At 42.6% G+C, this 27,254-nt stretch overlaps 1 protein-coding gene across 6 annotated transcripts in view; it reads right to left on the bottom strand.

The window, feature by feature from the left end:
- CYFIP1 (cytoplasmic FMR1 interacting protein 1) overlaps nt 1-27,254 on the bottom strand; it is an 88,167-nt gene that overhangs the window by 56,979 nt on the left and 3,934 nt on the right. For 3 of the 6 annotated variants that reach the window (XR_013956376.1, XM_080612492.1, XM_080612489.1), the window contains exons 1-6: nt 23,101-23,266; nt 5,028-5,151; nt 4,745-4,834; nt 3,262-3,339; nt 2,136-2,237; nt 429-610 (exon numbers count right to left, since the gene is read on the bottom strand). Coding sequence is in view for 4 of the 6 variants with exons in the window: in XM_080612492.1 (XP_080468618.1) it covers nt 429-610; nt 2,136-2,237; nt 3,262-3,339; nt 4,745-4,834; nt 5,028-5,144 (569 nt within the window). In the remaining 2 variants the exon portion in view is untranslated. Of the gene's footprint in view, nt 1-428; nt 611-2,135; nt 2,238-3,261; nt 3,340-4,744; nt 4,835-5,027; nt 5,152-22,770; nt 22,882-23,100; nt 23,267-27,254 lie in introns of those variants that run through there. The other 3 variants (XM_080612491.1, XM_080612490.1, XM_080612493.1) reach the window with 3 other exon arrangements.

Genomic DNA, 27,254 nt, shown 5'->3' with positions numbered 1-27,254 from the left:
AAATATCTTAAGAACAAGTGTAACAACTCTCAGCTACAAATGTTGAAAGTGGATGCCAAAACCAGAACAGAACAAATAGAACAGGAGTAGCACAAGCCACCAGCAAACCAGTTTCCCCTCAAATTTAGAAAGAAAAGCTTTACTGAGCAAAGTATATTCATTACATTTAGAATACACTAAGACAGAAGTATGTGACAGCTTAGCATTAAAAGGCAGAAGAACTTTGCTGCTGGAAGAGCATAAAGAAAACAGATTTTCTCATCGTCCTATCTGCAGTCAGTGCATCCCCCAGTTTCAAGTTAATCTGTCCCACACAAGCACTACTTTAGAAGAGAATGCCTTCAGAAAAAAAAGAGCAACTGCTGCCATCTCGTGGGAGGCCTGTGTGCTGGCGGCAGAAACCCGGTCCTGCTCTCCTTGCCACTTACCGTTTGTAGGCTGAATGGTCGTTCTTCACGCTGCACTTCATATTTTTCAACTCATCCAATACTGCGAACATGTTGATGAATTTGCCCAGCGTGATCAGATATGCTTCAGACACAAAGTCCTTTCTCCTCTCTGCGTGGCACAAGCGTCTCACCTCCCCACAAAATCGTTCTATTGCATTTCTCTAATGGGGGGGTGGGAAAAAAAGACAAGAAGCAGGGAGTAAAAGCCATGAAATTTCCAGGAAAAAGCTTTCATCACACAACAGGAGCTGGTCCAGTAAAAAGCACCACTGAGGCAGAAAAACGTTTAAAGTATGTAAGGTGTTCTGGTTTCAACTAGCAACGCACTAACACAAGTTTGTCACAGAATCACAGAACAGTTTGGGTTGGAAAGGATCTAAAAGATCACCCAGTGCCACCCCCGCTGACATGACCAGGGACACCTTCCACTAGGCCAGGTTGCTTAAAGCCCCATTCAACCTGGCCTTGAACACTGTCAGGGATGGAGCTTACAACTTCCTTGGGCAGCCTGTTCCAGTGCCTCACCACTCCAGTAAAGAATTTCTTCCTTGTATCTAACCTAAATCTCCCCTGTTGAAGTTTGCACCCCTTACCCTTTGCCCTCTGTGGGGCTGAATACTTGCTGTGAGCCCCAAGTATCAGCACCGATTTTTGCCACAGAGTTTGCCTAGCACAAAAGTCAAGCTAATTCTTTGCAGACTAAAGTCATGAAAGTTTAAAATCCCTTTGAAATAAGTGATTTCATGCTCTTTAGTGAGGAAGTGTGTATGCATTAAAAGGCAGATTATAGGTATGTTCCCTTAAAACAAAAAAGTCCAAATTCCACAGCACACTGTGCATGCCAACTCTCAGCGTACATCCTGGCACGTGTTTATGTGAGGGCTTATTTCCAAGCACTCATCAGGGCCATTTGAGATGGAGATTACAAGTGTGAAAAAGACAGCAACTTCTAATGTAAAAAGGAATCTGTTCTGACATTAGAGCACTATTCTCCTTGAATGAAAGGAGATTGTACTCAGTAAGATCTGCCAGCTGGGGAAGACAACAGGAAACACCACATTTCATTCAGTGTCCTCTTCCTGTGGGCTCCAGAGCTTGCAGGCTCTAGATGCTCCGGTTCCCTCCGAGTAATGCCTGGAAACATTCTCAGTCCATCGAAACAAATGGCAAGCTGCCAGCACGGAGGATAAAGAGAGACAGACTGCTATTCTCCAGTGACCATGTAGCTCAAGTGACTGGCAGGTCACAACAACTGCGTTAGCTTGCCTCAGTTAGGAATTTCCATAGCAAAGTTGCACCTGCTGCTCTGGAGTCCAGAATAGTGGATCCCTCACTCCCTAACAAATAGTTTCTGTGCCAAGATGCTTTTATGTATACATGTGAAAAGCATTATATTTCCATTTCCTTTCTTTCTGAAGTGCCACATTTCTGTCCTCATGTGCTACATAGGGACCATATGCAATTACTTTTGATTTTATGTGAAATGGAGATTGCCTGAAAATTTTAAGATAGGCATTAGAAATTCTGCCCTTATGTCAGACAATACAGGGTTTTTTCAAAGTATAATGACAGTTCAGTATCCGAGCACACAACATCAAGCATACAAAACCAGGAATATACGAAGCATACAAAACAGGAATATAAAAACACAAGCCTACTGACAAATTTTGTTTACATGCCTTTTACCTGAAAATACATAAAATTCATCAGTTTTGTGACTTCTGGCTCCAGAACTTCCACAGTTTTCTCATAAATTTCTACTCTGTTAGGCTGCTCATTGCATTTGACCTGAGGATAATAAAAAAGATTATTACACTTGGAAATGTCCCTCATAAAGCCTCAGAAACTAAGATCCTGAGGAAATGCATTATCACCCTAATAAAGACAAACTCAAGGCATAAATCTCTGGGTCTGGCCATTTTATGCTAGTCTTCTAAACTTTACGTAAAAAAAAAAAACCAAAGTCTGAGTTTTTTTCAATTGCCTCAGAGCAAATAATTTAGTTGTCAAACACCTGTGTATGGTTAGGACAATCTTCTTCCCACATTAAACCACTTGCTCAAAATCATGCACTAAACCAGGACCAGAACTAGAAATTAAAAGATTACCTGACTCCCACTCTAAATCTTTAAACCACAGGATAAGTCTTCTTTGCATTTCAGTACAAAAATAATTGCATTACAAGCTCCTTATAAAGCAGGCAGGTGTCAACTCATGGTTATAATTTTGTTCAGTTTTCTGATGTATCTTAACATTCTTCCCACCCCACGCTTGTACAACCATTCCCAAACACTTTATGTTGACCTGACACCTATTCACAGGGGTTTATTTTTGAATGCAGATCAAGAAAACACTAGGTAGCTCTGACATTTAGAAAATGACTACATAGGATGTCTAGAAACTTAGATGTTTAACCTGAATGTTAATTGTTACAAGCTATGCTACTTGTTAAAGCTGCTCTGAATTTAACTATTAAGCTTGGGAATGGTAAGGGTCCATTCTTTTGAATGAAATTTTGACCTCAAACAAATCTGACAAATGCCCTCTAGAGGGCATTACCCCAATACTACTCTTGAACCCATCAGCAGGTCTGATACAAAACCCATGAGGTTTTGCTATAGACACCCTATCAGAAAAAAGTAAAAATAGTCCAACTGGTCCCTGAGTGCTAAAAGGCACTCTTCTATGGCAGACCCAGGTTAACAATTCAGGTGCCAAAGTAGACAGAGGTCATTGACAAAGCTCCATCTGTGCAACTCCACACCAAGACAGGAGTTCGCGTGTTGCATGAGAGTTTATCTTCATCCTTTACCTGAGGAATGGCTCTTGAGCAGCTTCTCCATGTGTATAACATGACCGCGTATTCCTGACCTTCTTCTAGCATTTCATTCTGCAAGAAAGACACTCAATATAATTAGGCATTGTAATAAAAAAGGATTAAACACACTTGTCTTCCATCATTCCAAACCCTTGTCCAGACAAACCTGTTTCTCTTATCAGCGTATCTACAAACACACATATATTGCAAGCTGAATGATACATCATACTGTATGTAAAATAATATTACCATAATTTATAGACTTAGCTGGCATACTACATATATCAGAGCTGAATAGCTACTTATGTCCATCTGGGCTATAATCCAATGGCCAAAAAAATTGCCATTAATTCCCAGTCATCTGTTATAGCACCCAACCTAATTCTAAGAGAATTCACATGACCATCTTCCTACCACTTAAGCCAACAGATACCTGTCAGATCACTAATCAACAAGTGCAGCAATTACGCTTACCTAACGACAAAAATTATCATCTCCCCAGATCAGATTTGGTTTTTGTGTTGTTTTTTCTTCCCCAAACTAAAGAAACTGTGATCTATAGATATAAATAAAAATACTAATCTGAGGGGGTAGGGTGCTGGGATGTTTGTTTTTCTTTTTAAACTCAGGCACTGCGGGTAGAATGGTCAAGGATGAAAGAGTCAGCACATGAAGAGTAATACCCTTTTTTACATGTCAAAGGAGAGGTCCAACAATATCCAAACAATCAAAACAGGTTAAGGAGTCACCAGATAATTTTAAAAGTAGACTGGTGTAAATTCACATAATTTTCAGTTGCACGTAATCAGGTGCTTAATCTGCCTATTTCACCGTCTGTGAACTGGCCTCCAGGATCACAAGATGTGTTAGTCCTCATTTTCCAAGAATGCCGTGAAATGACAAGTTCAGTACAGACCAGCATTTGCAGACAGCAATTTATTTTGTCTCCCAAAACGGCTACACCATTAGCAGAGACGGAGTTACCAGCATGAAGTCTTACCTTCCACAGTTGAACTGTGAAAAACTGCAGAATACCTTACACAGAAGCATGCCAATAAACCACTAACATACACACTCCTTAGGGAGGAAGCCAACAAAAACACTTCAATGCTACTGAACTGGCAGAGAAGTAGTGCAAATTCTGGAAGATGGACGGTAATTTTTCACTCAAGTTACAGCAGCTAGCTGTAAGTACAACCGACACCTCAGAACACTGGCAAAATGCACAATGAAATCAGAAAACTCCTGAGCAACACTGGCTGACCAAGAAGAAAGACAATCTTAAAATTATCAAGAAGTAGATGTGTGAAAAAACAAGCATCGCACATCTTTTCATCTTACTGCCTCCTGGAAGTGTTGTAGGTAACCTGGTTTCTGGTTTTCTGTGGCCAAAATCCTTATAATGAGCTGCATGAAGACACATTCCTCTCCTTTTATTTCAAGTAATACAAACATATATATCTGAACATCCACTTACCATGCTAGAATGAACTGTAGCTTGCTCAATGTATCTTGCAATGCCAGTAACAAATGCATTTCTATCTTCAAAATTAGTGTTAAAGTTTGGCTGCAAAGAAAGCAAGATACAGAATTAAATCTTTGGTAGGGAAAAGAATTTCTATATAGATTGCAAATACAAACACACTCTGGGGTTTGTGTTTCCTTTTTTGGGGTTTGGTTTTTTTTTTGAAAAGCACATATTCTTTTTCTTAACAGCAATGGGAAATGGAAAAACTCTTTTCCCTACACTGACAACATACCTGGTAAAGCAGAGATGATGGTGGGGGTTCAATACATGGTTGCTGATCTGGCAATGGTAATTCTTCCAAGAGGTCCACATTGGACAAGGCATCCTCCAGTGTTACTTGAGCAGTCATTTTGCCCCTGGTTAAAAAAAATACATACATATATATAGATATGTATATGCACACACATATAACGTATATGTTTGCTATACACACAGAAAACAAATGAGTAATATGAAAAGCAAGGAGCTATTAATGTTGAGGAAACATGAAGCTTCCCCCTTCAGCCATAATGGGAGGGAAACAAACTGACACCCAGTTGGTTTTATTATATGAGTTTTAAAAAATACTTTTAGGACTAACATCCTCCCTCCTTACTATTACAAGTTGAGAAATGCTTCTCTTCCTTCACACTGCACACCAGAAATACATTAAAAACAGAGGAAAGGATGACCTCCAATGCTCAGGTTCGAGCCAATGTGTATTCAAACCTTTATGCACAGAGATGACTACCAGGAAACCTGGCTGTCAAAAGGTGCCAGCAGTCTCCAGTGTTTTGTGTCCTAGGACATCCAGACCTGCTTTGGGTGCCAGAGAGGCCCGAAAACTCTGAGAGTCATGGCAATCTCTATACACCTCCCAACTGCTGCCACTGTATGGGGTTTTGAACCAAGAAGAGCCACAAGAAGAAATTTTAGGGAGAAAGGGTCTTGGTCATCCACTTTTGTATAATGATCTACACACCCTCCTTGGTGGAGGACAAAATTCCTCATTTTTAAGGCAACACTTCTAATCAAGCTGTCTCATTTTTTCTATAAGGCTTTGCAAGTTATTCTCTGCAGAGAGGACAACCATGCACCTATAGTGCATGGAGCAGCTGAGCACTGCTCTCCGCTCTAACGGTGAGGGCAGGAACACCAAACACCTGCACCCCAGAGGAGCAGGGCCCTGCCATCCCCACATGCAGGGGGAATGAGCAGATCTCACCCCAGCTTTGCCACAAGCTCACTGAGAGAGGGCCAGGACAGGCTGGCGATCCCACCACTCGCTGCACTTGTAGCAGCTTGACAGGAAAACCTCCTTACTTTCTCTTACCTAGTTATGGTTTCCTGGGGGAAGCCCCACAGATACAGCAGCTTTACCTCCAAGGAAGGGCTCAGCTGACAGAAAACCAAACAAAACCCTGAGCAAAGGGAAGGCAGCAACCAGAAGTGATTACTTCTCTACCTTCAGAGACCAACCATGCATCCTTAGCCATTGCTCAAGGCTCACATGCCATGTATGGAGAAAGCTCGCCAGCAACTTTAAGCAGCCACCATTGCAAAGGTCCAGGGGTCTTTTGGTTCTTAAAGCCCCAGCCCAACGCTTGCTTCAAGCCCCAGCATGTGAGGTTTTGTTAAAATAAACAAATAAATATTCATATTGTGCAATTTGTGATCCCTGCTGAAAAAGGAGGAAGGACTGGACTGACAGGAGTGCTGGCTGGCAGAGCTGCGCTGGGACACTTGCCCAACACCTGCCTACACCCAGCTCAAGCTCTGTCACAAGAACCACAGTTACTCTCAAATTAGAGACCAGTAAAACCCACAGCGTCATCCCTTTGATAAATAAACAAATGCCAAAAAACTTCCACGTCTGGGCAAAAGTCCTGCGAGAAGGTCAGACTCCGAACAGTTTTACCTTACAGGAAACAGAAGAGGTCTGCCAAGAAGTCAGAGTATATCACATAAACAATATTTTGATTTTGGTTTTGGTCTGAGTACCTATAGATCAAGCTTTAGCTAAAAAAGAAAACAACACTTTATATAGGTTAGCTTAACTGAGAGGCTTTTCCTCCTCTTCACCTCTCTTATCAAAGCAGAAACACTTGGCTGTGTGGCCACTCTGGGATGTGCCGGTGGTGGGACCAATGGGCTCATAGCCCTGCCTCCCACTGCACCGCAGGACAGCACTACAGATGGGTGCTATGAAAAGCTTCTCCATCCGTGCTCCAAAACACATAGCAACTTAGTACCTATTTGTGCCGTTTCAGAAAGCACACCTGCACACTTCTGGCCTCAGTATTTACGACTGCACAAGAGTAATCCTCCAGCATCAGCATTCTATGTTCAGGTATCAGACTTTGTGTAGATTTTCTTTTTATATACTTGGAAAATAATTTAAAAAGAGAAACCAAAGCATAAGTAAACCCAAAATCTTATTTCACTTACACTGTCACCTATTTAACAGCATAAGCCTGGGAAACCCCTGTTACCTGGCCAGAGGCACAAGCTAAGACATAAAAGCTTCCCGCTGCCCTCTGGGTTGTGAAAAGAAATACAGGAAGGCGCATTTTTCCCAGCCCTTCAGGATAATTTCCTAAAGACAGATCAGCATTTTTCCAACCAGGAAAACATAAGCAATCGGGCACAGACTGTTACAAAAGCCTTCTTGTTTTAAGGTCACTTGCTGACAGCTCCATTTCGTAATTTTGCCAAAGGTATCCCATGTGCCTGATGTTTCTTTGGCTAAGTTCAATGCCCCTGTTCTCCAACTTTTTTACTCTAGTACCTAGCAAGACGTGAAAGAGGAAGCAGCTCCTTCCTGCCCAGATTTAACACATTTGCAAACGTTGCAAGGCCATGATTCATGCTTCCCCTCTGCCCCTCAACAAGTGAGCACCAAAGGTTTGACAATGGCAGCAACAAGGAGGCAGCTGGAGCTTGGGTACACTCACACTATGTTAGCCAGGAGACCACATCACACAGCCAGGTGACACCACGACACAGTTCATGCCACCTCCCTGCCTGATGTGCAACCCCTGCGGTCAGGACAGAAAATATTTCCTTGAAATTTGTTCTTTTCCTTCAGTTCTGAAGGGGATGAGCACTGGGAGGGCCTGAGTTGGTCAGAAGAGTTGACCTGTGCTGTGGAGAAGCTCACTGAGCTACTCCCATCACATTCTGTCCACATGAAAAAACAAACAAAAAAAGGCACCAAATCTTAAAGCTCCCCTCAGCATTGTTTACATTTTGATTTCAATCAGAGCTGGATTATTATTGAAATCTATTCAGGCAAAAGATTTGCCAATCTTTTTTAAATGTCATGGTTCTGTACTGCTGCTCCCAGCCATGCACCCTGCTCACAACAAATACCCTGCTTTGATATTTAAAAGGAGATGACTCCAGTCCTAGCAGGCACATAATTTCCGTATCTCCATCCTTACAGAACAATGTCAAAGTCTTTCTAAAAGATCTATGCTCTTAATTCCAAGCATATCAGAAAACACACAGCATGCATCTCTTAGCCTTGCGCTTCTATGCCTCTTGAGGCTTCAGACTACTTGAAAAAAGTATCAACAGGAGCAATCATGGGGAAAAGTCTTTTAGACAAAAGAAACAGAGAAAAAAAGGCCAAAATGAAAAAAGACTAAACAAATAAATAAGCAAACAAGCAAGGTAAGGACTGAGAATGCAGAGAGTAGAGAAAAGAGCAACAGATCATAAACTTCAGAATCACTGTGAGAGGACTGCAGTAACAGCATTCAGCTCTCAAGCTCAAAGGTAAAGAAAATCCCCAAATTCTAGGGAGTTAAGCAGTTATCGAAAAAACTTTAAGCTTTTAAAATTTCTTCCAGTGACAGGATTAAGAAGGTCAGATTATTTACTGAAGAGAAGATCAAAAGAGAACTCAGGAAGTCAGTCTATAAATAGCTAAAACAGGAAAATGATGCTTGATGATAGGAGATAATTCTTATGCAGATTGAGCAGTGGTGCACGCAACCCAACAGATGTAACTTGCAGCTAGCAACCAAGTTAAATAAAAACGGGTAAAGGAAATGAACTTAAATAACTGTAGGCTTCTTGAGACCTTGTAAATGCTGAAATTGCCACACAGTTCCTCTTTAGCCTCCGTCACAAGAACTTGGCCAAGACTTGCCCAGAAACAGCCTCTAACGACCTTAAGAATCTATCCAGCTAAGCTTCAAAAAGACATTGATTCCCAACATTAAAAGTTCAGCCTCGAATAACTGGTTTGATGACATCTGCTTACAGATGAAAAATAGAGCCCTTCACCACAAAAATTATCAGATGAAATTCTATGGCAGTGTTGACAAGATCAGGAGATGACGAGAGGATGGTACCATGTTATCACAAAACATTAAAAAAGACCCAACAAAACAACCAAAACCAAAAGGTATATCGAGTATCCTGAAAATACACAGGGAAAGAATGGGAAGTAACTCCTCTGAGAGGTACAAGAACATATGCTGTTTAAGTTACTTGCAAATTGGCATTATTCCTGGACTGTCAGGTAACAATTCCCACAGAACACAGATAAACAGCACAATTCAGTCTTTTGGAAAAAACAAATGGGGAAAAAAAAAAAAAAAAGAAAGCAAAAGTAGATAGTATCAAGCTACAGCAAAAACAACTTTCTCCAGAAGACACTGATTTAGACTACTACACAGCAAGCAGACATTCACTTTACGGCAATTGCTGCTCTCCTTTTCTGCAAAAGGAGTAACAATGTTAAATGTCCTTCAAATAAACTAAAAAAAAATTAAAATCTAAATCCTATAGCTGATAGGCACTTTTTCCTTTGCATCACTCAAAGATTTGACACTTAAGCACTCTCCCCTTGAAATCCGTAAGGATTTATCCTCACATAACCATCAGAGAGGTAATCCAGCAGTCTCCCTCCTTGAAACATGGAGTGTTGCAGCAGGTAATGATCTAGACACAGTGACAATTTCATAGAATTGTAGAATGGTTTAGGCTGCAAGGAACCTTAAAGATCATCTAGTGCCAGCCACCATTTCCAGGTGGTTTTTTTTGCTGTCAGCTCCTTACAGCACACTTACTGCTGCATACTGGCAAGATCAGGCAATGGACACAACTAGGTCTATTGCAACCAATGCTCATCTGACAGAATCAGAGTCATTAGGGTTGGAAGGCATCTCTGGAGATCATCTGGTCCAACCCCCCTGACAAGGCAGGGCCACCTAGAGCAGGTTACACAGGAATGTGTCCAGACAGGTTTTGAATGTCTCCAGAGGGAGACTCCAGGAACCCCCTGGGCAGCTGGTTCCAGTGTTCTGCTACCCTCAATGTAAAGAAGTTCTGCCTCATGTTGAGGTGAAACTTCTTGTGTTTTAGTTTATGGCCACTGCTTCTCATCATTGCTTCGTTGGGCACTACTGAATGGAGTCTGGCACCATTCTCCTGGCACCCACCCTTGAGTTGTTTATATGCATTAATGAGATCCCCTCTCAGTCTTCTCTACACAGGCCCAGCTCCTGCAACCTCTCCTCATAAGAGAGATGCTCCACACCCCTGACATCCTTGTGGCCCTCCACTGGACCTTCTCATCAGCTGTTCATGGACAGCTATTTCCTTTTACCATTATGGGCCAACAAAAACAAAAAAACAAAACAACCACAAAAAAAAAAAAAAAAAAACAAAAAAACACAAAAAAACCCTCCCAAAAAATAAAAAAAAAGTATGAAAGAGACAATGATGTAAATGAATGCACTTTCCTAAGCTTAAATTGAGCTTAATTAACAGAACGTCCCCCACAGCCTGACAGTGAAACAAGCGTCTTTGTTCAGCTAAGTTCAGTTGGGTCCTCAAGCTACCCTGGCACAAAGCACTGCCTCCAGCTAGTAGTGGTAAATTAAAAAGCAACGGACGAAATAAGTCCTCCACTCATTCCTCCCACTTTTCAGGTGGACTCTGAAAATGGGTGCTGAAAAATGAAGCACGTCTCATCTGCTCCTGGACGAGCTGCCTAGACTGTCCCCACAGTAGCAACAGCAAAGCAAACCTCTCCTGAGGCTCTGTCCTCTTCAAAGCAGCCCACCTACCACTGTTCTCTCTTTTGGCAGACCCTCTTCCCTCACTGCCCCAGATGTACACACCACCAGCTCTGGCACACTTAGCCTGGCAGGCAGGAATCGCTGAATGGGCAAAAAGTTGAGCCACGCTGAATCTCAGGATGAGAACAGTTGAGGAAGCAGCAGCACTGGCTAAACTCCCGCTGTGATTAGCATAAAAGTAACAGGGCACACAGGGAAACACAAAACTGCAAGTGCTGTTCCAGGAACAAAGCATAAAACAAAGGCACCATTCAGAGGTAGAGGGTTGAGCATTGAAATGATCATAAACTCTTCAGAAAGACACGGAACAATTTGGGTTGGAAAGGACCTTAAAGCTCATCCAGCTACAACCCCCCTGACAGAGGCAGGGACACCTTCCACTAGACCAGGTTGCTCCAAGCCCCGTCCAGCCTGGCCTTGAACACTGCCAAGGATGGGGCAGCTACAACTTCTCTGGGCAACCTGTGCCAGCACCTCAGCACTCTCACAGTAAAAAGCTACTTCCTTTATATCGCATTTAAGTCTATCCTCTTTCCATTTAAAGCCATTTAATTTGTATGAAGTCAAATCACAGGGACTTATTTACTTCACCATTCTTAAACACCAGTATCTTAAATACACATCTCAAAAAAACCCCAAAATTAAGAAACTCTCCAAAGTTTATGTTTTCAGTCATTTAACCAAAAAAACTTGAGGTTTAAAAGGAGCATAAATCCATTCAAAATGCAGATAGTTACACTTCAAACAGCCTGAAACAGTTGAGCTAAAGCATATCCTATGGCCACTATAACTGCAGGGCAAGTTCCCACTGCTCAAGAGGAGATGAGAGGGTGAGGCCCCCCAGTCACAAAAGGCTGGATCAGCAGTTCTGGGCTGCAGCTGCCAGCCAGGGACTGCACGCTCTGAGCTGGGATCAGCAAAGCTTGACCGACTTAAGCACAGTTTCCCTCTTTCTCCACTATTGGAGAAGTTACCACAGCATGTTCAGCAACGTGCTAGTGCAATTGCATAAGTGCAAGAGGAGATGCTGAGGCACATTCCACCTCCTGCTCCACAGAACGGGCCACGGTTCCACCCGGTACAATGTAAACTCTTCAAACTAACATAGATCCAACCAATAAGCCACGTGCAAATATCAGAGAATACAGACCAAGAAAGCAGAGGTGTTGGTGGACGTTCAGGGAATTGTTTTTGGTAAGGCTGTGCTTTATGTAACACAAAAAAAATCTCAAACACTGAAATCTGTAAGTAAAAAAAATTATTTCATACCCCAAAAATTCCAGAAGGATCATGCCAAAGAGTGAGATAATGAAGGTGGAGTTTAAACAACTAACAAAAATTGCTGGATTACAGAAATTGTAGAATATTTTATGACTTTGCAGCTGAGAACACTGTTTCATTTGACTGAAAACAGGTGTTGGGAAGGGATGCTCCCTGCCTTCTTGCAGTCCACTGAACACATATTTTCATTTTGCTTTTAATTAGATGCATTTGATCTCCAAGTGCTTGTACATGTTCCCAAGCTCAAAATAAGATGAAGTATGTCTGTACTTTAAACAGCACTTCCTTTGACACTGAATCTCTTCTTTCCTATGTCTGCAAAGGCATCTTCGAATCTTGAATGGATACTGAAGATTACAACTGCCATGAAATCCATTAATTGAAATATATATCCACATGAGTTGTTCTGTCTTTTAAAAACAGCTACAGATAGATAGATAGACAGATAGACATACAGACAGATAGACAGATAAAGTAAAGCTTGCCCTACTTAACAGAACACAATACCATGATGAAAAGCAGGAAAATTCCATGCGCAACATTTGAAGAGGGAAAGGAAAGGCTTATCCTTCAAAAAGGAGGGACAAAGGCATTATGCAGTTCATGCACAGGACAGAAATTAAGACAAATTTAAGAAGGTGATTGAATAGCCTGCTCAACTGAGGTCTGTGGGACCAATCTCAGTGAACTCCATGGGAAGTAATGACAACATCCCCACAGGAACAGTCTTGGTCTGCACAGCAGCAGCAGTTTTATCCCTATAGCAACACAACATTTTCAGGTTTTTTCTGTTGCATTGCATCATTCGCCTACGTTACTGGCCTGCAGAAAATCAATTAAATCATTTTCCTATGAAGAAAATTTGATTCAATATTCTGTGTAATGGTCCCACTCATGAAGTAAGGAAGTTTGTCTCTTAAACCATGAGACAAAACGCCCTTGTGAAGAGAAAAGCTAACAAAAGGAACAGATTTTCTCTTCCAAGATCAGCACAACGATTACTTATCATACTCACTTTTCTCTCAAACCTCCAAGATATAGCTCTCAAAAACTTCCTTTTAGTTCTATTTTAATTAAATATCAAAAGCCTCAGCTGCTCAACTGCATACCTAGCAATGCAGACTAGCAGAAAACATTTAACAGGCTGATAACTGAAGTGCTTCAGAGAACAGCAATGCACTGGATGTCTCCTTGTTTGAATGCTCTTTCGCTGTTCTCTGGACGGCACAATCCCATTTTTTGCCAAGGGGATCAGCGCAAGATGTTCCTTTCGGGACTGGAGCTCCTCTGCGTTCCTAAGCAACAGATTTGCATAAGCTGACAGAGCACAGAAAAATGCTTTTCACATCATTTACTGGCCTGCCTGATTAAAGTAAAAGGCAGAAGAAAGCAAACAGCAGCTGACGACCCTTTGTGCAACAGATCTGACATATTGCTAAGCCTGCAAAAATACATCTGCGATTGGAACGAAAGAGAAAGGCTCAGTAAGTGCAAAAGACAAAACAAAAATTCTGCCACTGAATTATCCCATGCCAGCACCATAGCAAGTCCCAGGAGAATGGCCACATAATGGAAACAGTTAATTTAGTATTAGACTCCTATGGGGCGGTGTGGCTCACATCATTAACTGTTTTGCTCTGCCACTGGAGAGGTATATGGTGGGAAGCAAGCTTCCAAGAGCAGACACAGATTTGGGGAAAGGTAAGGCTAAAGCACAGAAAATTTTTTTTTCTTTTTTTTTTTTGGGGGGTGTGTTATTATTTCTTTTTTTTTTTTTTTTTTTTTTTTTTAGAAAATCTCAACATTCCAAACTAAAAGCTCTTTGTGTTAAGTTAGAGTGAATTTTTCACATGACAAGTAATCTCAATTTCTTTACACAAGCAAAACCTATGCTACCTACCTACACTTCCAGTACTTAAAAGGGACCTATAAGAAATCTGGAGAGGGACTTTCTACAAGGGCATGCAGTGACAGGACAAGAGGGAATGGCTTTAAACTGATAGATGGTAGATTTAGATTAGATATTAGGAAGAAATTCTTTACTGTGAGGGTGGTGAGGCACTGGCACAGGTTGCCCAGAGAAGCTGTGGCTGCTGCATCCCTGGCAGTGTTCAAGACCAGGTTGGATGGCTTGGAGCAACCTGGTCTCGTGCATGGTGTCCCTACCCATGGCAGAGGTGTTAGAACTAGATGATCTTTAAGGTCTCCCAACACAAAACATTCTGTAATTCTGTGTATCTATGACTGTGCAAACAAGGTTCAAGTGCTCAGATACACCAGTCTTAATCACCTCAAAAACCAAACTCTGCAGTATCACATACATCAGCAAGCAACTACCAATGCAACCTAAAAGCCAGGCTTTCCTGACTCAGTACTGTTCCTCCCTCCTTCCCACAAAATAATCAGGGTCAGGAGGACACCATGGCTAACAATGCTGTCATGTAGCTGAAATGGCTCACTGACACACTGACCACCAGCACTCATGACAATCAGTCATGATCATTAAGTAACTATGGGCGTTCCCTTCCAGTGTCCTGGATGAGTTCAAGCACATTTCCAATGACAGGAAGGCCTGACACTCTACTATCACCACAAGTTATGAACAGGGATGCTCAGGCTCCTCAGGTGAAGCCTACACAGAGACCAGAGAGCTACAGTAGGGCAGAATCACCTTCCTTGATACCTGCCACCAGGTGCAAGTCTACTAGCTACTACCTTTTAAAGTATCAGTAAGAGAACTCTCTCACAACTGGAGAACACTGTGTAACCCTAGCACTCCCATATCATAGTGCAAGGCTGAACTCACTATATTCTTGCTGGCAAGTTAGCACAAGAGTGGCTTTATCTTTTCCTGCCTGCCAGCAGCAGCCCATGGATGAGCACATACTAACTCTATAGCAGCAGCAGCTAACAGTGAATGATGCAGCAAGTAATGACCGCATATTTCAATAGACAGCCTGGTTAGTACTATGTATCTGCAGTATCATTCCAAATCTTGAAGTTTTAGAGGAGATGCAAGTTCCTGATGATAAAACATGAGGTCAAATGGTATCCTGATGCAGGAATCTCACATGCAGTGCAACGTACACACTTCAAAAAATGGGAAAGCAATTCTGCTTATCCCCACTTGTTTTATTAGAGAATGCAGTACGATATGGGAAAAGCCTAACCCTGTAAAGTTTGCTCCAAAGGCATCCCATGTATGTGAACAAGGAGGGAGGGGCTGTTTCTGCAGCATGCACACCCCTCTGCAATGGCAGTTGTGCTACAGGAATTCACAGAGGGGTTTTGCTTGGTTTGTTTTATCTGTGTACCTAAGCCTGAAGCCCAAGATATAAGTCACCAATATAAAATATTGGGGCTAGATGGCTGAGGGGGTTTGTGTTAATTAACTAATTAATTCTTACAGAGCTGAGTTAGGTCTGAGTCAACATGGAAACAAATGTATTAACCCTAAACTTCTGTACATATTAAAAACCCTTCTGCAATATCTGGTTCAGGCTGGAATGAAGTTAAAGATTGAACTGTTGTCTCATTCTAGGTTTGGTGTGCTGAGATCTGTTTTGCTACGCTTATTTGCCTTGTAATATCAGGGAATATTAAAGGCACATCTTCGAGTTGCACCAACTGCAACTTACATTTTGTTTGTCCTTCAGTTTTCAGTTCTTTCTTCTTATTGCTTCTTGACTAACTCCCTCCCTTTCTCTTATTCACACTCTTTTCCTCTCACACAGTTCACTCCTCTCCCCTGTTTAATCTTCTTGTTTCTCTGCTTTGGCCATTTTGCTGTGCTGCTGCTGTTACCTCCTACAGCTGTCCTCAATACACATTTCTTCTATACCTCTGTTTCCAAGTCTTCCCGCTGCTGCATGGCTGTGTGAGGAAGCAATGCTGCATGGCATTGCTCTGGGCAAGACCACATCTTGGCACGGAAGCTAAGCACTGAAGCACAGCAATTCTGACATGTTCAGCAGTTGTGAAAAGTGCTCTCATTTCTTAGCAAAGATAAGATTCCCAGTGTAAGGATTCTGCAAAGAATGAGGAAAACAGCAAGAGCAATAATCACCCCAGAAAGAAGAGGAGGAAGCATGTGCCCACGGAGTTAGCCTGGCATTGCTCAGACACAGCACCTTTCATCCTGAGGAAAGGATACTGTCATAGATTCTCAATTCAAACCTATTCAACATGGGTTTGGTCAATTGTCCTTTGCATTTGGTGTGGAGGGACTGCTAGTACCTTAAGCAAAATGGGCACACCTCTGTGCGTATGCTGAAAGAAGTGGTTGGTAGTGGGCTCAGCACCAGTCTGTCATGACAGGCAATGGAGACAAGATACAAAGATTAAAAGACGAAGAGTCTGGAAACTTTAGATTTAAATCTAAGCAACAACACAGCCACTTGGCCTTAGACAAACTTTATTTAAACATCAGAGTTCTTGAACGGCGCTTTCATTTCATAGGACTAGTGGAAGGTGTCCCTAGCCATGCATGGCAGGGTGGCTGGAACAAGATGATCCTTAAGGTCCCTTATAACCCAAACCATTCTGTGATTCTATGAAACCAAGAAATTAAGAATAAAACCTTGTTTTCTCAGGGGAGGTGAGGACAGCACTCTTTTCCGGAGCCCACTTCCAGGCATGGTTTCTCCAGGGCCAGCCTGAAGAAAACCACTTCTCTGTGGAGCCCATCTAGCAGAGACCCTGCCTGCGCAGAGGCCACCAGCCACAGCACCACTGGGGGCAGCCCCCCCCAGTCTCCTTTGGCAGCGCCTCTGCATTATCCATCCCGCTATGTCTACAGCATACACACCCGGATAATATGACAGGCATTAATTATATCCAGCAGGTTTATTCAATGCAAACCTACAGCTAAAGCTCTGACTTGAGCACTGCCTTATTTTAACTTTAAAAAGTGAACAAATACTTCAATAAAAATTACTATAATAGAGGCTGTCTGCTATCATTCTCACTGCTTCCCTCTACCTGTAAGTACTTAGGAAGTCAGCAATGCAACACTGCTTTCATTTAAGCAAAAAAAATTACACTGCTTTATCTGAAAAAGAAGTTGGAAGATATTTTAGGCAAATTTGTACTATTCATGCTTAAAAGTATTTATTTAATATCTGAAGCAAAAGAATAATGTAAAATTCTCCAAAATTACAGTATTGGGGGGGGGGGGGGGGAATAAACCAAAAACCAAGGAAAAAACCAAACAGGTTTCTGACGCTATTAAAAAAAAAAAAAAAAAAAAAAAGGAAAGAAGTACCCTATGTGCATTTCAGGGAAGAGGAGGAGAATCAGACAAGAAACAAGTTATGATAGCTACTTTAAAAAAAATAAGGAAATATTACAGGACAGGGTGAAGGAGAAAATGGAAATAAGCAAATAGCTTTTAGTTTCTCAAGCTTTCTTCCTCCTCTAAGAGAGCTCATCATCTGTAACTAATATTTTACACTTTCATTTTTATACAACACATGAAAATACGCAGTTTCAGTGAAAATTCGTCAAAAGCTTTACTTCCCATATCACCAGATCAGCATGCACATCTATCTGGAGCAAAGTGCCATGACAGTTCACCTAAACTTTACATTCAGAATGTATAATTCAGCGTATTCTCATTGATTTAATATGCCAGCAAACCCACTTAAAATAATTAGAGGTACACTGAAAGAAGACTATAAATCAAGTTTACATCTACAGCATTTTTCTTTTCTGCCAACAGGCTGTCCATGTCCCCATCAGAAGTATTTTAAAGTGACATACAGCACTACCATATTTTTAGCTAAACCCTAGAAACAAGCTGCTTGTGTACCTACCCTGCATAAAGAAGGCATTTCCAAAAGCTCCTCATACCATTTACATAGCTGGAATCACTACTTGGCACACCTACTCTCAAGACTCACGTCCTAACATAAAACCACAGCACTGGTTTTGAAATCTGAGTACGTATTTCTAAAACCAAAAGCATCATTTAACTTTTTTCTTTTACTTAACACTGTATTGATTCATAAGATCATTGCTGAGACTCAACCCTGCAATCTACAATCTCCCGTAAGTGTAAATCTACGTGCTGCCTGAATTATCAAGATGCCTTTCAGTGGAGGGAGGGGAGGGGGAATGGCATTTTTTGTTCCAAAGTAGCAATTCTTGGCTTTAAAAATCTGCTCGGTCATTCTACTACCGCCTGACCAATATTCCTGAAAAACCTCCCTGTAGAAACCAGCCCTCTGAGAGGATTGCCAAGAGACACCCTCTTAAACTCAGAAAATCTCCCAACATCTGGTCCGAGCATGGAGAAAGCATGCAATTGTTTTCCATGAGTAACATGTCTGTAAGCCAGGAGTGCTCACGAACCAGGGAAAGGAAGGCACCACTGCCTGATGTCCTGGCATTTACCTCTAATGAAAGCAAGAACAGAAGCATCAGCTCCTCATGTGTTACCCACTTACTTGAAATAAGAAAAGATTTATTCAAGTTAGGAGGTAGAACCTTCCCTCTTACATTCACTTTAAGCTGTGCCTAACCAGGCCACCTGTCCCTGCAACACACACACAGAACCAAAGAGCAACCACTCAACGGAAGGACCACCATACTCACCTTCTCTCTGGTTATTGAGCAGCATTTAATAGGGACTTCACAGCACGACTTACAGGGTTGCAAACCCACACCTGGCAGACCACATCTGAACAAATCCCACACAGGAAGTGCCCAGCAAGCAGCTCATTTAGCTGCAAAGGGATTTCCACACCAAGAGCCCTCCCTGAGCTCAGTGCCTCACCAGGCCATGAGATTGATGCCCCACCAGGGTCCCTGTTGGCCAGAGCAGAGGTCTGGCAGAATGGAACAGCTACAGAAGATGCGGGGAAGGGATATGGCAGCAGGGCACAAGTGCTGGTCCTAGCTATCCCTGGGAACAGGGGCTACCGTCTCCCACATAGGAAGGCTTGCTCCCCAGCACCCACAGCCAGATCTGCTCTCAACTCTGCTGCCACAACCTTATATCACCTCTCCCACAATGGTCTCTCTCTAGAAATGCTACATAGCTATAAATTCACTTGCTGTCCTGCTGACAGTCAGCCTGCGGGAAGGAGGAGTTCTGCTGAGATGGCAAATGCCTAACAGTTATTTGTGGTTATTACCTTTATCACAACCCTACTTTTTACAGCTAGAAGTCCAAGACTGCCACTTTTCCCAGAAAAATGCTGCCCTGTTTGAAGACAGGTTTTTCTCTGCACATTTAGGAATGCACATATATTTACAGATGTAAGAGATACAGAGCAAACAGTACGTACTGACACAGAGGAAAATCTTTTAAGCCCTATGAAGAAAACAAGCTTCAGATTTTTTCACTGCTATGTTTGAGAGATAAGGAGATCCCAGAAGATGAGTTACAACAGCTTTGGTGCTAAGAGACAGACAGACTATCTGCTGTTTTGCACCCTCCTATAGCAAGTCTCATCAATGCATTATACATTAATTTTACCACTAGAAAGGCAGGCAGTGTGGATTAATGGAATTATACTTAAACCAAGCAAATCAATACACACTCTCAGTTATCAGTATTACACTGCATAGCATATCCCTGAACCCTACGCACCTCAGTACCTATGGGCAGATGGAAAGAATCCAAGGGCAAAGTAAGAAAGAAGCCTACACCGATGTCTGTGGCTTAAAACATAGGTACCATTACTAAGTTCTCAGTCAGTTTTTGTCAGTATACAGTCATATTTCACAATGTTGAAATGTCCTTCTTTCATGTTACTGTGTCAGATCTGCATACATGCACCCAAAAAAAGGACAAGCATAGGTGGCTTTCATTTGTTACATATTCAAGTAACAATGTAGCCAAAAATACAAAATGCCCTGTAAGAGTAAGAGCTGTCAAGACCACTTGTAACAAAGTATATTTTCTAAATATCAATAGTTTCCAAATCTGTTATATTTACTACTCCCTCTCTGTGTGTGATTTGACTGAGAGCCTGTCCAAATGGCAGCTCAGGACTGTTGAATCACATTGTCATGTGCATGAGTGGATGGATTCATCCACTCCACCGGCCATTCACACTGGGGTTGTGTCAAGCTTCTGCATCATCCCTAGGTAAACAAGCACTTAATTTGGAACAAGAATAACTGCTTTTTAAGTTGGGGCTTGCCATAGTAACTACAGCCATCTGAAAACGTATAAACAATAAAAATACAGAAACTGCTTCAGAAGAAGCAAAACCAGTCATACAGCTGACTTCGGACTGACTATGGTGTAACATGCTGCCCAACGTAAAAGTTTACTTTACTTGTTGGTACAGCAAAGGAACCACATCAAGAACTTGCCCCAAGAACACAGAGAAATGACTGTAAAACAGAACAGTCGATGCACACATAAATACCTGCTAAAATTCATTGTATTCTGTATAGCATTGCAAGCTATTCCAGCAGCTCTCAGACCAAAGGAAGAACAAAACCAAAGCCAGGAAAAGGAGCTTTGTGGGGATTTTTTGTTTCATCTTTTTGTTCTAACTTCGCTGCTCAAATCCAACTACCCTGAAGCTTCCACCTCAGCCTGAGTATCTTGGAAATCTTTGAGAAACAGAACAAGAAGTAACAATCAGATGATTCTAAAAGAGCTACGACAAGATTGTGAAACCTACCCTCAGGAACAAGACACCTCCCACAAAAGAGTAAATAAAGCACTAACCAAAACTTGAGGAGTATATCAGATAGACATACTCCTTTATAACTTCTAACATAAAACACACAGCTGGAACAGCTGTCTGTTAATTATTTAATTACACCATAAAACCTGTGTAATGGCTCAAAGGAATTTGTGGGTTGATCCCACTTCAAGAAAACTGAAAAAAAAACAAGAATTTTGTCTGTGTATGCTCTGGGCGCTACAGGTACACCACTAAAGGATTAGCAGCTTTTTAAGTCACATATTCAGACGCTCAGAACTGAAAAATCTGGACTGATTGTGGAACACTTCTTCTTTTATAATGTACATTTTTAATTATTTTAAAAGGACTCATGAAATCAGCTCCAGTTAGGTTTAAATACAGTGATATCTACTAAGTGAGAAGTTTTAAATTAACACATTTCAAACACCACTTCACTGTCCAGACCCTCAGCAGGAACTGACCAAACCCAAGGTCTGTGAACAAAACACACAGTCCTACTCATCTTCAGCAAGGCAGTCTGGGGAAGGGAAGTGGGTTGCTCTCCTAAGATTCTGAGAGGTTCATTCCCAAAATAAATAAATCAGGTGTTGCAATCTGAAACCCACAAAGTACAACTGAGATATTCCATTAAAAAAACAAACAAACAAAAAAAACAACCACAAACCACCAGAAAAAAAAAAAAAAACCAAACCCCAAGCAAACTAAGGTGCTGCAGAGAAAGACTACTGACTACATTTCAGAGGACAAGCCAAGCAAGTTTTGATGATACCAAACTAAGCCTTCCTGCTGTACTCTGATGCTGTACAGGCTGCTTCCAAATTCCTCCTCCTTCCTGGCAGCTACAAAGTCAACTGGCTGCCTACACTAGCCAGACTTCACAGACCAGTTGTCTGGGAACACTTAGAGAGCCTTTTACATTATTAGATCAGGAGAAACTCTGTGTTTACAAACGGAAGAGTTTTTAAAAGGTTAAAGTAGGGCTTAAAAAAAGCCAAGAGCTAGAACTCTGAAGGACTAGCAGTGCATTTTCTAGCGCATAGCTCAGAAATATTCAGTCTGAGCATAAAACAGTTTGTATAAGTGCAATTAATATAAACATAATGCAGAGATCACAGAACTGCATTACAACATTATTAGAAGTTCCACTTTGAAAAACACGCTAACCAGCAACACTGCATGTGTACGTGTTCAGCAAGTTTATTATAAAAGTTATGGTAAATACGTAACTGGAATGCAATAAGGACCTGAGTCGCTCATTAGCCTAAGCTTTCAATTTCCCACAGTTTACTCCAAAGCGTGGTATGACCTTCTAATTAATAAGCTCCTCCAGACAGCTTTCTTCACCTCCAATACGCACTCTCCAGCCACCACTTCAGGCAGACTAGCTACATCCACAAAGACAACTTCCTCCGCACCGCCTCCCTGGCACAACCAACCATTTACATGTCTAAATGCTACTCAAACCTGTCATCAAACGGCGCAGGAACAAAAACCAAGGCAATGAGAGCCAACTGAAAGGCAGGGTTGCTGTTGAACCACAGGAATACTCACAGAGATGAAGTGCATGTTTACCTTCACCTCCTTGCTCGTCAGAGACAGGTAAGGAGACGGATGGGGTACCGCCGCCCATCTGGGGAGTTTTGTGCTTACGCTGCCACTCTCCCTACAGCATTAGTTATTTTAACTGGGTAACACTCATTCCTCAACAGGAAGTTACTTTATGTAACTCTATGTATCCTTAGACACTAGATCATCCCATTCCTCGAAAGGACGGCATGGACTTGCGTCAGGCTTTTTACTTTCATTTTTTTTTCCCGTCTAATCCACTCCGGGACCGCCTAGGAAGCAGAACTCCAACCACCCCTGGCTACCGACACAAGAGCTATGCATGACAGAGAACAAGTCAGACCCCACACCCATTAAAAACACACTAAAACCGGCTTTTACCTACCTACCCCTGAGGCGTCACCCACTGTCGGAGCCCGCCTGAGGGAACGGCCACTTGCCTGTTGCCCGCCCCCCGGCCCTTCCCGCCGCCGGCCACACCAGCGCCTCCGAGGCGAGGCCCGGCTCCGCTTGAGCAGTTGGGGACCAGCGCCAGCAGCAGAGCGGAGGGGATAAATAAACCCCAAAGCAGCGCACCGTGATCGCGGTCACCAGCGAGAGGAGCGCGGGACCGCCCAGCACCTCGCATAAAGCTCTTACAAACGGGGGGGAACCCGCACCGGGACGGGCCCGACCCGCGGGCAGGCCGCTTCGGGCCCGGGTTAGCGCTGCTCACCCGTTCGCCACCGGCTCCTGGGAACGGCGCTGTCCGGCGGCGGGAGGGGCCCGTCCGCCCGCCCGGGGGCTCCGGTCGGCCCAGCAGCCACCGAGAGTCGCGCTGGCCCCGGCGACTCCGCTTCTGGGCCGCGCCTGGCGGGGAGTTTCCCGTCTGAGTCACTTCAACCGGGAGCTGCGCAGGGAAACACCCTTCCTGCCGCTTCAGCTCCTCCTCCTCCCGCCTCATCCCAAACCTGCCGCCCCTTCCCACCCCGCCAGGCTCCGGCTCCTCCTCCTCCTCCCGCGGAGCGCCCGGAGCCGTCCCGGCGCTGCGGCGGACGGGAATCGCCTCTGGGCTTCCAAGGAAAGCGACCTTTTCTGTGCTGTACGCACAGAGAAAGCTGTATGTAAGAAGACTAATCTATACATCAGGCGGCCGTGCCCCCGTCGCACTGTTATTCAAACCAGAGAGCGGCCCGGCACCACTGTGAGGGGCCCCGCAAGTAAGCCAGCGGCACGGGGCGGCCGTCTGCTTTTCACCCGAGTGTTTTGCACTTGACAGTTTTGGTAGAACGGCGAGCGGGAGAGCTCGGCAGTGCGGATGGGGGACCCAGCCTTAACGAATGAAAGAGTATCCCGTAGGAAACCCTTTTAAATGTCCCCTAGAGGGTGCTCATGCCTGTCTTTTTCATAACGAAACGCCACTGTTCGTTGAAACTAAAAATAGAAGCAACGCAAGAATGGCTATTTTCCACTGCTTGTTGCCAACTTCCCACCGTTTTTTTAATAAAACACAACAAGTACATATATACTTGCTCATTTTAAACTTTGCTTACCTTTTCCACGCAATAGCTTCCTGCTTCAAGCTCTGTTTTTCACATAATGGATTAGGTTGGAAGGGATCCTAAAGCTCATTCAGTTCCAACTCCCTTTTACTAGACCAGGTTGTTCAAAGCCCCGTACAACCTAACCTTGAACACTGCCAGGGATGGAGCAGTCACGCTTTCTTTGGGCAACTTGTTCCAGTGCCTCACCACCCATACGTGAAGAATTCCTTTCTTCCTTATATCTAATCTAAATCTCCCCTCCTTCAGTTTAAAGCCATTTCCCCTTACCTTATGCTGCACCACAAAAAAATGAAACTGACAGCCTTTTTTCACTAAAGTTTGTTAAGATTGTTCCTTCCATCCACGATGTTAGTGGCAGACAGAATCCACAAACCTACTACACATAGGGGTTAGGGGCAGTTGAGAGAATGAGAATTTTCAGTTTTTCCTCAAAGCCTATTTGCTTGTATTGGACTGCTTTAAGTTCCATCCGAAATCGCATTTACTCTTGAAAAATCTCCTCTAAGCATCAGCAAATTACACAATACTGCTATAGCAAGCAACTTCAGGTCTTTGTCTTCAACAACTGTTAGTGGGACACTGCGCTATGAATGATTTTTGTGCTGAGGACTAGTCCTTTACTTCGTATGTTGTTTGGTTTGTTGCCTTTCCACCAAACAAGTTTCCAGTGTATTAGGTTTCCTTAAATAGCATCTACCAGAAAGTCTTTGGAAAGCAGGGATAATTTGCTAAACACCCTAATTCTCTTTATTTCAGGTACTCTCTAATCCAATTATTCCACCCATTCCATATCACCAAGGACTCCCGCAGCTTGCAAAGAAGTTCTGCGTCATTGCAAAATGTTACTGTTACCATTTCACCATATCATAGACACATCCTCACAGTTCTATTTTCCCCAGTGCTGCAACACAGCTTTTTCTAGGATGTGGCTCCTTATCCTTCTCTGTCTGTATATATTCATAAGCATTTTGAGTGCATAGACCAAATGAACGAATTTCACCCTTCACAGCTCCTTACACACCTATCACCGAACCCAGCTCAGCCAAAACTATAAAACACAAGAGCTGGATGCTTTGATTTCTAAAGTAAAACAACAACTGATATTTTCCACTGCATTTTCCAGGGCTCCCTAAGCCATTTTCCACAAACCATGCTGTCTGAGCAATAGCTGCTGATCCTAACAACAGGCCCTGCAATGGTCCTTCTAAAAGAACCTTTTGTGCAGGTGAAGGAGCTACTTCCCCAGTGCTGGAGCAATATGCTCTTCATCAGCATTCTTGTACTCAAGTTTATAGTTACCCATAAAGTCAGGTAAAAAAATACTGATGATGATGTACAGTTAGTCAAAAGGTTTGTGTTGCTTTTCAATTACTTGATACTGGAATTGGAGGACAACCACATTTTACCATCTGGATGTCTTATGTTCTCACGTAACATGACGCTTATCAAAACCATTTTAAAAGCGCCCACTTCACATCACTCCAGCTGCCTGATTTAATCCTGCAGTGCCCTCAGGGCTCCCTGCTCTTCCCACTTTCGTGCAACTTAAGCACTGCAATGACAGTGCTTGATTAAAGGCGTTCAAGGAGCGTCCATGACCTGCTTCACCCCATACTGTATCCATCCTTCTTAATTACTCCAGCCACAATGAAAGTGGGCCTCTGGGCCTAGCTAAAATATACATGTATTCCTAATTGAGCTATTAACCAATCTCCCATCACTAACTGGAAGTTAGGTGTGGTTTTTATGAGGCCAAGGGCTTTTCTTGGGTGGTATTTATTTAAACCTGGGATTTAACCCATGCCTGTCAACAGTCTTTAGCTAGATCCAGAACACTAAGGTATCATGCTCCTAGGAATTTATGTACCCTACACCTAAAGCAGATGAACATCAGATAGTATGGCAGTAAAAGCTAAATGCAATTGTCTGAAGACTAGATAAAGCCTTTGTTCAAGGCACCATGCTAGCCACAGACATTCACATGCCAATTTCCCGAAGTACACATATTTTCATTTTACTTTTGACATTTCTTTGGACTTTATAGTATTTATCCAAAGTCAGGAGCCCACAGGAATCCATGTAAGAGTTTCATCCCACAGCAGCCTGAGAGCTTCACCAGGAATTCTGCAGTGCTGCCCCAAGGTGTCTGCTATGTGTAAGAAGCCGATGTACTCTCTGATTTTGCAACCACAGTCTAACCACCAACTCCCTGACAGACATGAACAAGCCTTAAATCCCTTCCTGATTCTATTATAAATCACATTCATTTTGCTCATGCAGGACACTAGAGCATGTACATTAGGCAATTCATCCCACCCGCTCTCTACCCCAGCCCTGCTCTCTCTCTATCGCTGGTAACTCTACAAGCTATCCAGCCCCCAAGACCTGTGATCTTTCCCAGCAACAAACACACAGTGCAGCACAAGCCCCTGTACAACACAATCAACACGAACTATATCAGTAAGGAAGGGCTTTTCTGCAAGTGTGCAAAAGTACAGGAGGAAAGCTGGAAAATTGTAAATCTCTATGGCTAGTAAGATAAAAAGCACATCAGAGGGAATTTATTTTTATATATATTTTTAATCAGCCTGCAATTTAGAGACGCTATCTTTAATCCATGCTACCATGGAAACCATGCAATCAAGAACTGGTTGCTAAACTTTTGGGTATCAATAGCTTGATACAAGCAGAGGTCCTCAAAGACCTAGTAGATAATTAGGCATTATTAAAACTAAACAGCAAAGAAAGCATTAAAGAATTTACTAAGTCTATGGTAAAATGTGGTCTAGAGATTATAGAAGCCAGAGGAAAGAAAAGGAGAAGGAAGAACAGTACTGAGCCAGATAGATAACAGCTTCTATGCAGCAACTTTTATGAGAGAGTGCACCCAGAAATTAAAGATAACAAGCAAATGTGGGAATGAAGTATAGAGGAAACTGTGACAGCATCTGGTAATGCACTGTGCTCTTCTCCAAAGAATTTTACACTCCTTTAGAAACTTAGTTCAGTTTCTGCATGCTTTACTGGGTATTTTAATATGCTTTCCCTTAGCTAGGCTTGACAACTTATAAAAGAACTATGACAAAACTCTCTTAAATCTATACACACATGCAGTAAGTTAGGCCTCATTCTTCTAACATCTTTGGAATTGCTTACTTGAAATTCCAGAAGTGCAAGTGAAGCATACTCAAATGCTAGGTCTCCTCTGTCAAAGAGGGAGAGTGTTCAAAAGTTAAAATTCAAATTAATTCAGAGATAACTGATAAAAAAAAAAAAAAAAAGTCGGAAACAGGGTCAAAAAACATCCAGAAAGAATGGACCCAGG

This window comes from Psittacula echo, assembly GCF_963264785.1.
Source record: "Psittacula echo genome assembly, chromosome: 3".
Classification (NCBI taxonomy): Eukaryota; Metazoa; Chordata; class Aves; order Psittaciformes; family Psittacidae; genus Psittacula; species Psittacula echo.
This window is presented reverse-complemented; position numbering and strand designations above follow the sequence as displayed.